At 51.9% G+C, this 15989-nt stretch overlaps 3 protein-coding genes across 3 annotated transcripts; all 3 read right to left on the bottom strand.

The window, feature by feature from the left end:
- Positions 1–510: 510 nt before the first annotated feature.
- Positions 511–1866, bottom strand: LOC138402143 (metallothionein-1E-like). Its single transcript, XM_069497874.1, has 3 exons — positions 1637–1866; positions 1094–1159; positions 511–741 (listed from the first exon to the last, which is right to left on the bottom strand). The coding sequence occupies exons 1-3, from the start codon at positions 1662–1664 to the stop codon at positions 650–652; spliced, it is 186 nt and encodes a 61-aa protein (XP_069353975.1). The 5' UTR covers positions 1665–1866; the 3' UTR covers positions 511–649.
- Positions 1867–6195: 4329 nt separating this feature from the next.
- On the bottom strand, positions 6196–7846 carry LOC138402144 (metallothionein-1E-like). Its single transcript, XM_069497875.1, has 3 exons — positions 7408–7846; positions 6766–6831; positions 6196–6423 (listed from the first exon to the last, which is right to left on the bottom strand). Exons 1-3 carry the CDS (start codon positions 7433–7435, stop codon positions 6332–6334), a joined length of 186 nt encoding a protein of 61 aa, XP_069353976.1. The 5' UTR covers positions 7436–7846; the 3' UTR covers positions 6196–6331.
- Positions 7847–11974: 4128 nt separating this feature from the next.
- On the bottom strand, positions 11975–13452 carry LOC138402139 (metallothionein-2-like). Its single transcript, XM_069497869.1, has 3 exons — positions 13348–13452; positions 12725–12790; positions 11975–12203 (listed from the first exon to the last, which is right to left on the bottom strand). The coding sequence occupies exons 1-3, from the start codon at positions 13373–13375 to the stop codon at positions 12112–12114; spliced, it is 186 nt and encodes a 61-aa protein (XP_069353970.1). The 5' UTR covers positions 13376–13452; the 3' UTR covers positions 11975–12111.
- Between the last annotated feature and the right edge of the window lie 2537 nt (positions 13453–15989).

Below are 15989 nucleotides of genomic sequence, written 5' to 3'. Positions count from 1 at the left end.
ACAGCAAACTCTTTCCCACTCCAGGCCTCCGCCTCGCTGCGCCCTCTGGCAGGAACACAGCTCCCAGGTCCCAGGGGAAAGGGCTTGTCACTCAGACTCACCCGGGTACATCTCAATCACAGCTGTATTTCCTTTTTACAAGACTTCTTCGTGTTCCATAATTATCTGTCTCTCCCCAGCAGTCTGTGAGCTCCATGTTCCCTTCACCACCAAGAACCACATGCCTAACTGTGTATGCAGTAGGTGCACCATAGGTGGCTGCTGAGTGTGACACAGATACTCAAAAGGGACAGGGATAACCAATTAACTGTCTCTAGAAGGTGGTAGAATAAACCCTCTACCATAGCTCACAAAAGAGAGCTGAAATCAGGCAAGACTGCAGGATGCCTTGCACCCAGACACACACTTCTGTTATCCCCTCTCCCCAGCCTCCTTCAAGGGTCCCTCTACAACCCAGCTAGAACCAAGGGGCACCCACGTACCCAACAGCAAACCAGGCACCGAGCCAGAATGGTCTAGATGAGTTTATTGTCATTCAAAAATGTCATAGAAAAAGAAATGTAACAAACAGGTAAGGGTTGTATGAAAAAAAAAAACCCAGGTTTGTGCACGTCCCTCTATCTACACCTGGGAGCTGGGCTCTCCGCCATCAGGCGCAGCAGCTGCACCTGTTCGATGCCTCTCTGCAGACGCAGCCCTGGGCACACTTGGCGCAGCCCACGGGGCAGCAGGAGCAGCAGCCTGGGGAAGAAAGGGCACAGTGACAGGTCACAGCAGACTTGACCAGGCACCTCCTGCCTCAACTGCAGGCCTGGCACAAGCTCTGCCCGCAGCCCTGGAAGGGGTTTTTCTTTTTTTAGGATGGCACAGCTCTGTTCTGGAACAATAGGGAGTGCCTTTGGGCTTCGTGTTTCAAGAGAAAAAGTTTCTCCTGACCCATCTGAGTTCAGAGCAGAAAGCCCAGAGACGGAATCACATAGCCCACAGGGAAAAGGAAGGTCAGTTTCCAGAAATACTACACTCAGAATAGGCTCTGGGTTCCCTCCCAACCTTAGCCCCGGCCCCAGACTCCCAGGGAAGGCCCCGCACTCACTCTTCTTGCAGGACGCGCATTTGCACTCTTTGCACGCGCAGGAGCCAGGGCAGGTGCAGGAGCCACCTGCAAGGAAGACAGCGACAGGCAGTGAGCACTGAGTGAGAGGCACAAGGCACAGCAGTCGGGCAGTCACTCTCCAGTGCCCCCTCCTCTGTGCGGCGCCAGCCCTCAGAGCTCCTCTGTCACCCAGGGCAGAGGAAGAGAAGCCCCGTCTTCTCTCCCCTAGTGCTCTGAAGACCACGTGCCCTCCTGTTGTGAACGCGCAAGAAAGGGACCAGGCTGCAGACCAGCCCAGGACGACTGAGGAGGCAACGTCCCTGCCTTCCGACCGTCCCGCCTGCTCAGAGCCTGGACAGCGAACTGGGGCCCAGACCGCAGCCCGCGGGCCAAGTGGGTGCCGCGGAGCAGGTCAGCCTGGAGCCTCAGTCCCCTCCGCTCTTGGGAGGCTCGTAGGCAGGATGGGAATGCTCCCCTGGCCTGGCCAGGAAGAGAGCACTGGGTGGAGGAGTCCACCTCAGTTCAGAGCCCGGCGTCCCTTACCAGGAGCGCAGGAACAGTTGGGGTCCATTTCGAGCCGAGGTGGGGGAGGCTGCAGTTCCTAGGCGAGAGGCGAAGGGTCAGTCGCGTAGGTGGAAGGCGCGGTGGCGCCCAGGAGCGGCGGTCCCCGTTATAGTCCGGAGAGGCCCCGGGCGCAGAGGCCCCGCCCCCTTTGCACCCGCCCCGGCGTCCCGGGCCGGGCTGTGCGCCGCGGGCGGGCCGGGCGCAGCATCCCCAAGCTCTTGGCACAGTGTGCACCGTGGGGACCGCCCGGTTGGAGCTGGCTCACGCGGGAGGGGCTGTGCTCCGGGAGGTACACAGCGTTCCTGCTGTCCTGCCGGCCTTTCCTAATTTCCCAGAGATTGCCTGCCACCCCGGCCCTTGGTGGTAATGGTGTCCCCACATTCAGCCCCCACGGGTGTCCTTGGCCTTTCCCGACTCTGTGTGCAACCCCAGCCTCGTGCTCACGTCCCTAGATCGATGGCAGCGAGGAGCGGAGCGCAGCGAGGGAGTTGGGTGCAGAACGGAAGCCGTGGGTGTGACCTTTGCATCTCCGGCAGTGGTTGTCCCTGTCCCCACCTCAGACCTCTTTGGCCACGTGTCTTCTGCACACAGCACCAGGGGGACACAGGGCTCTGCCTCCCTCCCTTCGGTTCTCCGTGCCTGAGGGGGATGTGTGGGCACATTTGGGTCTGGGTCCTCCTTTACATAAAATTCTACAGGGTCTCCCCATAGCCCAGCGGGCCCACCCACTACAGCACCACAATTTCAAAATAGTAGGATGCCCTCAGCAAAGGCATCGTTTTAGGTGATATGCGAACCCTGCACTAAATAGGAAAGCAAGGAAGGTGGTTATTTTCCCTTCCATATTCCCACTCCTGTCTGTAACATCCAGTCTGTTAGGCCCTGTTTAACCACTTTCCATCTTCGAACCCTCACAACGACCCTAAAGGGAAATACTATTTATGAACCTCTTTTACTAATAAGATAAGTACAATGCAAGGAATTTAAGTAACTAGCCCAGGGTCAGAGGACTAGAGATACTGCTGAATCTGAATTCTGTCAGCTTCAGCTTCGCAAGGGAAAGAGGTCCCTGATAAAGCTTCCCTTTAGCTTGGGTGTGTCTTCAACACCTCTCTGCTGCTTGAAAACAATAACAAACATCTAGGTCAATCCTGGGAGCAGAAAAAGTGATACCGGAGGGAGAAATCCACATGTACACACATATGGGTGTACCTTTTATGTCTACCTTCTATGTTGGGAAATAAAATTGATTCTCTTTTCAGTAGCGGTAACAAGTTTGCTTTTCATATAAATACATCTAAGTAAATATGAATCATTTAAAAAAAATCAGTTAACACAGCAGTGCAGGCGGTAGCAGAAATGGCAGGCATCCTTCCATACGTGTTATGAGGACAGGGACTCTTGCTCATGGCTTTGTATTTCTGGTGTCAGTGCCTATTTTGTGGGAAGAAGGCAGGACCCTCTCTGGGCCACAGACCTCGTGTTGATGTGGCTGACGACAAAGACATAGGACAGGCAGCAAGGCACACCAGCCATGACTGATTTGTCTGGGGTGAAAATGTTAACTATGCTATTACTCAGGCCACGCAGGCTGTTAAGACAACACACTTTAGATGGAATAATTTATGAACAATGGAAATTTCCTGCACACGTCTGCAGGCCTAGAAGTCCAAGATCAAGGCACCAACATATTTGGTGCCGTGTGAGGGCAGCATTCGTCCTACCTGTGCTCTTCTTGCTGGGTCTGCACGTGATGGGAGGGGTGGAGCAGCTCTCTCAGGCCTCTTTTACGAGGGCACTAATCCCATTCACGAGGGCTCCACCCTCTTCATCTAGTCACCTCCCAATGCCCCGACTCGTAATAGCAACACATTGGGAATTAGGTTTCAACATGTGAATTTTGGAGAGACACAGCACTTAGGCCACGGCAGCTGTGAATAATATTAATAATAACAAAAGAATAGCTAATATTATAGCCCTCTTGCCATCGACAAGCATGGTTCTAAGTTTTTACATGTATTAAATCATTTATTTCTATGAGTCACACCCTATTACAGTTATACATCGCTTAATGGTGGGACGTTGTATGACAAATGTGTTGTTAGGCAATTTTGTCATTGTTTAAACATCACACAGCGTACTTACACAAACCCTGACGGCATAGCTTACTACACGCCTATGCTATCCGATGTCGCCTATTGCTCCGAGGCTACACGCCTGTACGGCGTGTTACTGCATTGATTACTGTAGGCGATGGTAGCACAGTGGTAGGTGTTGGTTTATCTACACAGAGAAAAGGAACAGTAAAAATACCGTGTTATAACCTTATGGGACCAATGTTGTATATGGGGGGTCCTTTGTTGACCAAAATGTCATCGTGCAGCTGATGATTATGTTATATCTCTTTTATCAAAGAGGAGAGTGAAACACAGAGAGGTTATGTCACCCAGGTATAAGCGACACGGCTAGGATATATACACACGTAGTCTGACTGAGGCATCATGGCTCAACCACAATCAGATGTCACTTTCATTTTAAGGCTGAGGATGCTGACTTCTGGCACAGAGGCAGCTGTGGGACAAGCACTGAGCTGGCGGTCAGGTCCGTCTGCATGGCTCTGTGGCCTCCTCCGGGTTCCGTTCCCATCTCTCAAGGCAAGAGCAAACCTGGTACCTTCCACACGGTCTTTTTATCTTTGAAGCAACATAGCCAGTGTTTAGCACCCACTGACATGAGCTGCAGCTGTGGCAAGGGCAAGGGCATGACGTCACCTGTATCATAAGTTCTTTCATCTCTTTCCTTCTGAGCTGTGAGACCTTGGGCAGGTCGCTTAACTACTCTGGAAGGGACAAAATTACTGCAGCCCCTGAACATTTGCCATCCCAGTCATTAGGCCTGTGGCTGTCATTCATAAAGATGCAATGACATGAAGGATGGGAAAGTCTTTCATCTCTGCTCAAATGCCGTGGCCACGTCTTATGGAAGGAGACTTTACCGCAGGAGGTCGAGGTCACCCACACTCCTCCTGGCACGGGATCAGCCAGGTTGCCGTTCCCAGCTTCCAGCCAGAGCAACGCTCCCACACCTGTGAGCCTTTCTCCAGGCCCGTGTTGGGATTTAACACGGTTCCTTCTCCAAGTGAGTCAACCTGGAGAGAATGATGGCAATTGCCACTGTTTAGTAAGTCCTAACCAGGAGCCAAGCCATTCTCTCATTTATTCCCTACATTGAGCTATAATCTCCTTTCTACAAATAAGGAATTAGAGGCTCAGAGAGCTTCAGCGACCTGTCCAGGCCACACAGCCCATAAATGGTGAAGTGGGCTGTGAACCAGGACTGCCTGACACCAAAACCCATGTCCTTCACACAGGTTGACCTCTGAAATCTCTTCTCTGCACAGGAAACTGGTAAGTGAGTCTGGTCTTGACTTGTAGACCAGGAACCTCATCTTCCTCTTTGACTGAAGAAAAGATAGTACTCCTCCAGCAAATGGCCAAGGGACCAACCGCTGGCTTTCATTGCAAGTCACCAGGGCCTCACTCCTTTGCAATGAGCACACCCCACCCTCCAAACTGCAGAAGCTGCCACCACTCGGCATGGGCAGACGTGAAGCCCTTCACCTGGAACCAGTGATCGTGCACGCTTCATCTCGCCAGGAAAATGCTGGGCAATTCCCTCCAAATCCCGGCCCACCCTCTGCTCCTCTGAAGTCGCCAAGGGCTGGACTTTGAGAAAGGACCAAATTCAGCCTGACCTTGGCAGGAACTTGCAAAGATTCAGGGCCAAGTCACAATAGGGAGCTCTCAGGGTCAGCCAGTGTCCCATCAGTGGCACTGGGCAACTGAAGACTGATGGTTCCTTGTGGGGAAGCCCTGGCCAGGGCTGCTCAAGGTGCGTGGGCCACACCCCGGGGCCAGCCTGCTGTTGCCAGTCTGCAGTGCACATCATTGATGAGCGAATGTGCAGAGTTTGTAAATCTTTAATTTTCCTTTTATTTCTTCATATAATTATTGGTGTTTGTCCAGTTCAATCTAAATATGGGTTTTGTATTTTGTGTTTTGTTTCATTATCTCCATTATTAATATAATTTTGTTTACCCAAGGTTTAAGTCTGTAATGGATAGGAAACAAAATCTGTTCCTTCACTGTGGAGTTTGAGAAGCCCTGGGTAGGATTCAAGCAACTGCGGAGTTGGATTCCACCCCCTGTAGTCACTTTCAGGCCTCAAATCCCACGAGGAACTGAAGTTGGGCAGGGAAATCAGAGAATGAAAATGAGGGATGGGGAAGTTTCTATGCCATCAACCCTTGACATGAGAACAGAGGGGATCCTGTATCTCCTTCCCCCACCCATGACCTGGCACAATGCCTTTCCACTGTCTAGAAGATGAAGCTCAGTGAGGTCACCTGGCTTGCCTAAAGGCACTCAGACTGCTATGGGCTGACATTCCCATCCAGAGCCCAGGTCTCTGCCCACCCAGTTCAGTCCCCCATCCCAGTCCCTTATTTCCAAGGCGCACAAAGACAACCAGAGTCAGAATCAAGTCAAAAGTGTTTTATTATCATTCCCATGTTTCATAGAAAAAGGAATGTAGCAAACGTGTCTGAGTTCTATGAAATAAAATCCAGGTTTGTGCACGTTTTTGATTTACACCTGGGAGCTGGGCTCTCCGCCATCAGGCGCAGCAGCTGCACTTGTTCGATGCTCCTCTGCAGACGCAGCCCTGGGCGCACTTGGCACAGCCCACGGGGCAGCAGGAGCAGCAGCCTGGGGAATAAGGGGAGATGAGAAGTCAGAGTGGACTTGACCAAGCACCTCCCTGCCCCAAGAGCAGGCCTGGCATGAGCTCTGGCTCCAGCCCCGGGGGACCCGTTTATAGGATGGCATGGCTCTGTTCTGACAATTGGTGGTTCCTCTGGGGTTTGTGTCCCAAGGAAAGGCTTCCCTGCACCATCTGAGCTCAGGGCAGAAAACCTGGAGAGCGAATGACACAGCCCACAGAGGGAAAGGAAGGCCATTTCCCTAGAAGCATGCACTCAGAACCTGCTCTGGTGTCCCTCCTCTAACTCAGCCCAACCCCCAGACTCCCAGGGAAGGCCCCGCACTTACTCTTCTTGCAGGACGTGCATTTGCACTCTTTGCACGTGCAGGAGCCAGGGCAGGTGCAGGAGCCGCCTGCAAGGAAGACGGTGACAGGCAGTGAGCACTGAGTGAGATGCAGACGGTAGGGCAGTCGGGCAATTACTCTCCAACGCCCCCTCTTCTGTGCAGGGCCAGCCCTCAGAGCTCCTTTCCCACCCAGGGCAGAGGATGGGCAAGCGCCCTCCTGTTTTGACTCCACAAAGAAGGTCTCAGGCTCCAGACACAGCCCAGGAAGACTGGGACTGAGGCCAGGACCTTCTGTCCTGAACCTTCAAGAGGCAATGTCTCCTGCCTCCCATCCATCCTGGCTGATCAGAGACAGCAGCCCCCTGACCACATGGGTGAGGTGCAGAAGAACAGCTTTGAGCCTCAGTCTCCCCAACTCTGACATAGAGGAATAGGCAGGATGGAAATGCTCTCTGGAGCCGGGCCAGGAAGACACCACTGGACGCAGTAAAGGAGCCCACTAGAGCTCAGAACTCAAAATAAGACCTCGTTAAAGCCCGGGACAGTCTGTTCTGTGGCTGGAAAATCTCGTTAAATCCAGGGACAGTCTGTTCTGTGGCTGGAAAATGGGCATCGCAAGGTGCAGAGCCCGGCGTCCCTTACCTGGGGCGCAGGAGCAGTTGGGGTCCATTTCGAGCCGAGGAGGGGGAGGCTGCAGTTCCCAAGCGAGAGGCGAAGGAGCAGTCGGGCAGATGGAAGGCGCGGTGGAGCCCAGGAGCCCGCGGTCCCTTTATTGCCAGGGGCGGCCCGGGCGCAGAGGCCCCGCCCCCTTGCACCCGCCGCGCGGAGTCGGCGCGGCCCGCGGCCCTGGGCCCGGCTGTGCGCAGCGGACGCGCCGGGCGCAGCATCCTTCGGCTCTGCTGGCGCGCAGCGCGGGGCGGCGTCTTTGGCGCCGGCCGCTCACGGTGGAGGGACTGCGCGCCCGGCGGTACACCGCGTCCCGTCTGTCCTGCCGGCCCTTCCTAATTTCCCAGAGATTGCCATCCCGGCCCCTGGTCGCAATGGTGTCCCCACATTCAGCCCCCACCGTTGTCCTGGGCCTTTCCCGGACTCCGTGTGCAACCCCAGCCTCGTGCTCACGTCCCTAGATCGATGGCAGCGAGGAGCGGAGCGCAGCGAGGGAGTTGAGTGCAGAACGGAAGCCATGGATGTGACCTTTGCATCTCCCGCATTGGCTGTCCCTGTCCCCACCTCAGACCTCTTTGGCCACGTGTCTTCTGTACACAGCACCAGGGGGACACAGGGCTCTGCCTCCCTCCCTTCCGTTCTCCGTGCCTGAGGGGGATGTGTGGGCACATTTGGGTCTGGGTCCTCCTTTGCATAAAACTCTACAGGGTCTCCCCATAGCCCGGCGGGCCCACCCACTACACACCACAATTTTGAAACTGCGATGCCTTCAGTAAAGGCGTTTTAGGTGATATGCAAACCCTGCGTTAAATAGGAAAGGAAGAAAGGTGTTTTTTCCCCTTTGTTATTCCTACAACTGTCCATAACATTTTTAGATCATTTTCCATCTTTGAATCCTCACAACAACCTCAAAGGAAAATAGTGTGTATGAACCTGGTTTACTAATCAGACAATGACAATGCAAGTTTAAGTAACTAGCCCAGACTCAGAGAAGACTAGGAAGTGGATCTGAATTCTGTCAGCTTCCGAAAGGAAAGAGGTCAATGATAAAACCTTCCCTTTAGCCTAGGTGTGTCTTTAACACCTCTGTACTCTTCTCTACTACTAGAAATCTTTAAAACAAAACCAAAGTGTCAAGGTCAATCCTGGCAGCAAAAAGGGGAAGAAGACCCGATATAAATATGTGTGATTTTTTGGCAAACTTCTATGTCTGCAAGTACAACTGATTCTCTTTTCAGTAGTGTCATGACTTTGCTTTTCATATAAATATATCCTAGGAAATATGAATGATTTAAAAGAAAAACATTAAGTAACACAGCAGTGCAGGCGGTAGCGGCAGTGGCAGGCATCCTTCCATATCTGTTATGAGGACAGGGACTGTCATGCTCATGGCTTTATATTTCTAGTGTCAATCTCTGTTTTGTGGAAACAGTGCAGGACCCTCCCTGGGTCACAGGTTGAATGTTGATGAGGCGAATGAGAAAGACATAGGACACACAGCAAGGCACACCAGGCGTGACTTATTTGCCAGGGGTAAAATTGTTAACTATGCCATTATCTTAGCCCACTTAGGCTGCTCTAATGAAATACCTTAGATGGAATAATTTATAAACACCGGACATGTCTGGAGGCATGGAAGTCCAAGGTCAAGGCACCAAAGTAACTGATAGCTTGGGAGGGCCCCGTGTCTCACGGGGGTGCTCTTCTTACTGGGTCTTCACATGATGGAAGAGGTCAACAAGCTCCCTCAGGCACTTCTATAAAGGCACTAATCCCATTCATGAGGGCTTTGCCCTCATAATCTAGTCCCCAAATGCCCCACATCTGAATAGCAACACACTGGGAATTGGAATTCAACATATGAATTTTGGAGGGACACAGCATTTAGGCCATAGCAGATATAAATAATAGGAAGAAAATAAAAGTTAATATTACAGCCCCCTTGTCATCTACAAGGTACCACTTTAAGTTCTTTACATGTATTGAATAATTTACTTCTAGGTGAGACCTCATTATGCTCATGTGTTGCTGACATGAGAAATGTGTCATCAGGTGATTTTGTCATTGTGTGAACATCATACAATGCACTTACACAAACCTAGGTGGTATAACCTATTACGTCTCTATGTTGCACCATGTAGCCTATTGCTCCTAGGCTACAAACCTGTAGAGCGCGTTTATGTATTGAACACTGTAGGTAATTGTGACACAGTGGTAAATATTTGCTAAACATATCTAAACAGAAAAAAAGATACAGCAAAAATACAGTATTATAACTTTATGGGACCAATGTTGTATACGGTCCCTTGTTGACCAAAATGTCATTATGTGGCCACTGACTGTATTATACCCCTTTTACAGTGGGGGAGACTGAAACACAGAGAGGTTATGTCACCAGGTATAAGCGACACAGCTAGGATATATACACACGTAGTCTGACTGAGGCCTCATGCCTCAACCACAGTCATATGTCACACTTTCATTTTGAGGTCGAGGATGCTGAATTCTGGCACAGAGACAAAATGAGAAGAACACTGAGTTGGCAGTCAGACCCCTCTGCACAGCGCTGTGACCTCTCTGGGCTTCGGTTTCCTAGCTGTCAAGCCAGGGGCACAATTGGGCTAACTAACCAAGGGCCCTCCCAGCTCTGCTGTGGAAGGAAGATCCTAGCATCCAGTGACATCATGATCTGCCACCGTGGCTACGACACGGGCATAGTTGTAGCACAGGTTCATTCATACCTTTCCTTCCGGGCGGTGTGAGCTTGGGCAGGTTCTTAACTCCTCTGGAAGTGGCCCAGTCTCACCAGCCCCTGCACATTCGTCTGTCTCTCTGGTTTGTGTGCAGAGCACATGACTTGAAGGGGAAGAAAGGCATTTTCTCTGTCCAAATGCTAGGGCAGTGTCTTATCCTGGAGGGTTTTGTGCAAGAGGTCGTCTACATGCCCTGGAAAGCAGAGCAGGAAGATTCCAGTCCCATCCCCAACTTCCAATCCAGAGTAATGCTTCCATGCAGATGGACCTTTCCCAGGGGACTGGATGGGAATGAATACGATTCTCTCTCCAGAAAGTTCAGGTGGACCAAATGACCATAACATCACTGATATTAAGCCCTGGCCAGGTAACGGGCCGCCATTATATTTAATCCCTACCTAGTGATTTAATCTCCTTTCTGAAAATGAAAAAGTGGGGGCTCAGAGCGGTTGAGCGGGTGGCAGCCACACAGCCAGTAAGTGGAGAAGTGGGCTGTGAGCCAGGACTGCCTGGCACCAGAGCTCATGCACTTGGCCCGGCTACCTTCTGAAATTGTCTTGGCACAGAGCACCTGCAGGCAAGTGTCGTCCTGACACCTGGGCCAAGTGACTCGTCTCCCTCTTTGAACATCAAATAGCAATTCCTTCAGCAAAGAGCCAGAGAAACCAACCATTGGTCCTAACTGCAAATCACGCAGGGCCTTCCTCTTTCCTAGTGAACGCCACACACCTTAGAAATGGCACAATATGCCATCACCTGTGCATAGGCACACCGAGAGGGCTTCATCTAGAACCAGTCCTTGTCCACACGGCATCTTGCAGGAACATTGCTGGGCAATTCCCTCCACATCTCTGGTCACCTCCCTGGTTGAAGTAACCAAAGGCTGGAATTGGAAGGAGGGGCAGATTTCAGCCTGACCTTGGGGAAGGAGCTTCCAATATTCAGGAGGAAATCACGGCAGGGAGCTCTCAGGGGTAGCAAGAGTCCCATCAGTGACACTGGGCAAACGAAAACTGATGATTCCTTGTGGGGATGTCCAGGCCAGCGCTGCTGAAGGTGTGTGATCCACACACCGGTGCCAGTCTGCAAGCTGTTTCCAGTCTGCAGTGCACACCCTGGGACAAATGTGTGGTGTCTGTAATTCTTTGATATTTTGTTATTTATATATTTACTGAAAGTTTCCTGAATACAAAAATGGATTTAGTGTTTAGTTCTTTCATAGTAATGCATTTTATCTTACCATGCCGTATATCACGTGGCATAATGCTATTACATTTTAGCTGAAAAAGCAACCTGAGACAAGTACCCTTAAGACACTCGGGGGCCGGGCGCGGTGGCTCACGCCTGTAATCCTAGCACTCTGGGAGGCCGAGGCGGGTGGATCGCTCAAGGTCAGGAGTTCGAGACCAGCCTGAGCAAGAGCGAGACGCCGTCTCTACTAAAAATAGAAAGAAATTATATGGACAACTAAAAATATATATATAGAAAAATTAGCCGGGCATAGTGGCACATGCCTGTAGTCCCAGCTACTCGGGAGGCGGAGGCAGGAGGATCGCTTGAGCCCAGGAGTTTGAGGTTGCTGTGAGCTAGGCTGACGCCACGGCACTCACTCTAGCCAGGGCAACAAAGTGAGACTCTGTCTCAAAAAAAAAAAGACACTCGGGGTGTAAGATGACAAGACACGGTCCCACCACCCAGGTCTCTAGACTCTCAATGCAATCCTCCGTCCCGGTTCTGTTAGGCATGGGGTCCCTTATTTCCCAGGTGTACAAAGGACACAAGAGCCAGAGTCAGAACAATAACTTTTTTTTATTGTTCACATATGTAGTAATGAAGAGAACCATAGGAAATGGGTCAGGGCAACATGAAAAATATCCAGGTTTGTGCATGTTCTTCCATTTCCGTGTGGGAGCTGGGCTCTCCGCCATCAGGCGCAGCAGCTGCACTTGCTAGATGCCCCTCTGCAGACGCAGCCCTGGGCACACCTGGCACAGCCCACGGGGCAGCAGGAGCAGCAGCCTGGGGAAGAAGGGAGACGAGAGGTCAGAGGAGACTTGCCCAGACACTTCCCTGCCTCATCAGCAGGACTGGCGCAAGATCTGTCCCCAGCCTTCGATGGCCTTTAGTTCAGGATGGCATGCTCTATCAGGAGACAACTGGTGGATATTTGGGATGAGACTCTTTCTATGCAAAAGATGTCCAGCCCTACCTGAGCCCAGGACAGGGCATAAGACTGGAACGCAGTGACAGGGCCCAGGTGGCCAATGGAAAGCCAACCTCCAGAACCATACACTTGAGTGAGGAAAGTCCTCAAGCATCAGGTCTGTGCTTGACAGGCTGGTGCACTCTCTTGGCCTCTGTTTCCCTATTCTAAGAATGAAGGCTGCAAATCAACCATGTCTAAAGTTCTTCCTGAATCAGTTCTAGGGGAAGGGGGTGCAGGGAAGCTGGTCATTGGCCTGTTCCTGTCTGCTGAGCTCTGGGTCCCCTCCTCTGACTCAGCCCAGCCCCCAGACTCCCAGGGAAGGCCCCGCACTCACTCTTCTTGCAGGACGCGCATTTGCACTCTTTGCACGTGCAGGAGCCAGGGCAGGTGCAGGAGCCACCTGCAAGGAAGACAGCGACAGGCAGTGAGCACTGAGAGGCACAAGGCACAGCAGTCGGGCACTCGGGCAGTCACTCTCCAGTGCCCCCACCTCTGTGTGGTGCCAGCGCTCAGAGCTCCTCGGGCTGAGCGCAAGGCTAGACCTGGCTGCTCCTGTCCCACTCACAGCCCAATGATGTGTACCCTCACTTGTGTCTCCACAGGCTAGGACGGCCCTTATGTCCTTAATCCTGAAAGGGCAATGTCCCCTGTCTCCATCCAACCAAGACAACGCAAACGCTGGACAGGCTACTGGGGCTCAGCCTAGCAGTCCCCGACCTCCTGCTGTGGACGGTGCAAGCCTGAGTCCTCCCGTCTCTGAAACGAGAGGCACTGGGAGAATGGCAACGCTCTCAGGGGCGCGGAAGGCGCTTGGCAAGAGGGAAAGCTCTAGAACTACGAACGAAAGGAGTCCACTTCAGCCAGAACTCAAAATGAGACCTCCCCTCCTAGGACCATCTGTCCTGCCTGTAGCCGGGAAATGGGTACTCTAAGGACGAGAAAGTCGGTGTCTCTTACCAGCGGCGCAGGAGCAGTTGGGGTCCATTTCGAGGCGAGCTGCAGGTCCCAAGCGGGAGGCGATCAGGCTGTAGGGCAGGTGGAAGGCGTGGTGGAGCCCAGGAGCCCGCGGTCCCTTTATGGTCAGGGGAGGCCCGGGCGCAGAGGCCGCGCCCCCTTTGCACCCGCCCCGGAGTCAGCGCGGCCCGCGGCCCGCGTCCTGAGCCCGGCTGTGCGCAGCGGGTGGGCCGGGCGCAGGATCGGCGAGCTCTGCTCTGTGCTCACTGCTGGGACCGCTGCTTTGGCGCCCGGTTGCCTGGGAGGGGCTTTGTGCCTGGCTGCACTCGGCGTCCCGGCTGTCCTGCCGGCCCTTCCCAATTTCCCCGAGATTACCAGCCACCCCGGGCCCCGAGCGTCCTGAGACCCCATCCTTGTGGTCCGGGCGCTCTCCCCACCCCACCCACCACCTTGTCTCGTGTCCTCTGCTTCGCGTTTCCCGGGGTCCATGTGCAAACCCAGCCTCATGCTCACGTCTCGCATCGGCGTCTGCTGGTTAGCCTGGCAAGCGAGTTGTGTGCAAAGGACAGGCTGTTGATGTAGGTGACTTCTGCTTCTTCCCACCCCTCCACATTGCCTGTCCCTATGCACACATGGGTCCCCTGGACTTGTTGCTCCTGTGCACAGCAACACGACAAACATACAAGTCTGCCTCTCTCTCCTTTGCAATCTCTACGCCTGCAGGGAGGTAGGGACACATTTGTGCACGCCTTTGCACATAATTCTCCATGATCTCTCCATAGCCCAGCCAAGCGCCCCACTCCATGACGGCCGTTTTGAAACTCTGGGATGTCCCCAAAAGAGGCATCACTTTAGGTGATATGCAGACTCTGCATTAAATAAACACGAAAGACAAGTGGGTATTTCTTTTCAATATTCCTGACTATTGCATAACATTTAGTCAGTGCAAGTCCCTTTTAAATCACTTTTGTTCTTTGAACTTTCACTACAGTCCTAAAGGGAAATACTATTTATGAACGTGTTTTACAAATCAGACAGCTACAACCAAAAGATTGCAAGCAGCTTGCTTAACGTTGCAGAGCTAGGAGGTGTGCACTGAATTGAATCCAGTTACCTCTTAAGCGAAAGAACCTTTCTCTGGCCCTGGTATGTCTTCAACACTTCTCTATCGCTGGAAACCTTTTAAACAATAGCAAGGCACCAGCTCAACCGTCAGCAGTGACAAAAGCAATGCTTCATGTAATATTGATGTGTGTATACATATGCACACATGTATAATTTTCTTGCTTTCCTCTATATCTGGAAGAAGACTGATTTTCATTCTCAGTGATGGTATGGAGTTTCCTTTTCATAAAAATAGATTTAAGAAAATTTTAATCATTTCAGCGTAAAATGTTCAGTAAAATGTGGTGTAGGTGGTAGCAGAAATAGCTGTCATTTTTCTGTGTCTGACACAAGGCACAGACAGCCTTGTTCATAGCTCTGTAGCCTTATGATTGGTTGAAATGATGTGGGAAGAGTAATGGCACTCTTTGGCCCACAGGTCACATGTGCATGTGGCATGTGAGAATAATATGGAGCACGCGGTGAAGCACACCAGGCCTGGCTGCTTTGTGCACAAATAAATATCCCTGATGTACAGTGATTTAGAAAGTAATAGCTCTGAATAATGTATTTTTAATTACACATCATAGGATTTAAGCAATTGCCAACATTCTAGAACGCTGACCACTTGCCAGGCATCATTTTAACTTCCCTACATGTATTGCACCATTTAATCCAACAAGCCAGAGGCCATTATTATTCCCCTTGTACTGTTGAGACTGAGACACAGAGAGGTTGTGTCATTGCAGCTAAAAGTAACAGAGGTGGGATTTGCCCTCATGAGGTGACTGCAGCATCCTGCCATCACCCGCCACCGTATGCCACCAAGTCACATGAAAGATGAGGACACTGAAAATTGGGCACAGAGGCAGCTGTGGGACAAGCACTGAGCTGGCGGTCAGGTCCCTCTGCATTGCTCTGTGACCTCCTTCGGGTTCCGTTCCCATCTCTCAAGCCAAGAGCCACATGGTCATTTTATCTTTGAAGCAAGAGAGCCAGTGTTTAGCACCCAGTGACATGATCTGCAGCTGTGGCAAGGACCAGGGCATGAGGCCACCTGTATCATAAGTTCTTTCATCTCTTTCCTTCTGAGCTGTGAGACCTTGGGCAGGTCGCTTAACTACTCTGGAAGAGACAAAATTACTGCAGCCCCTGAACATGTGCCGTGCCAGTCATTAGGCCTGTGGCTGTCATTCATGAAGATGCAATGACATGAAGGATGGGAAAGTCTTTTATCTCTGCTCAAATGCCGTGGCCACGTCTTATGGAAGGAGACGTTACCGCAGGAGGTCGAGGTCACCCACACTCCTCCTGGCACGGCATCAGCCAGGTTGCCGTTCCCAGCTTCCAGCCAGAGCAACGCTCCCACACCTGTGAGCCTTTCTCCAAGCCCGTGTTGGGATCTAACAGGGTTCCTTCTCCAAGTGAGTCAACCTGGAGAGAATGATCACAGGCACCACCTTTCATTAAGCCCTAGCCAGGAGCCAAGTCACTTTCTTATTTAATGCCTACATTGAGCTATAATCTCCTTTCTACAAATG

This window comes from Eulemur rufifrons, chromosome 23, assembly GCF_041146395.1.
Source record: "Eulemur rufifrons isolate Redbay chromosome 23, OSU_ERuf_1, whole genome shotgun sequence".
In the NCBI taxonomy this organism is placed as follows: domain Eukaryota; kingdom Metazoa; phylum Chordata; class Mammalia; order Primates; family Lemuridae; genus Eulemur; species Eulemur rufifrons.
The sequence above is the reverse complement of the archived record's forward strand: the minus strand, read 5'-3'. Positions and strand labels throughout refer to the sequence as shown.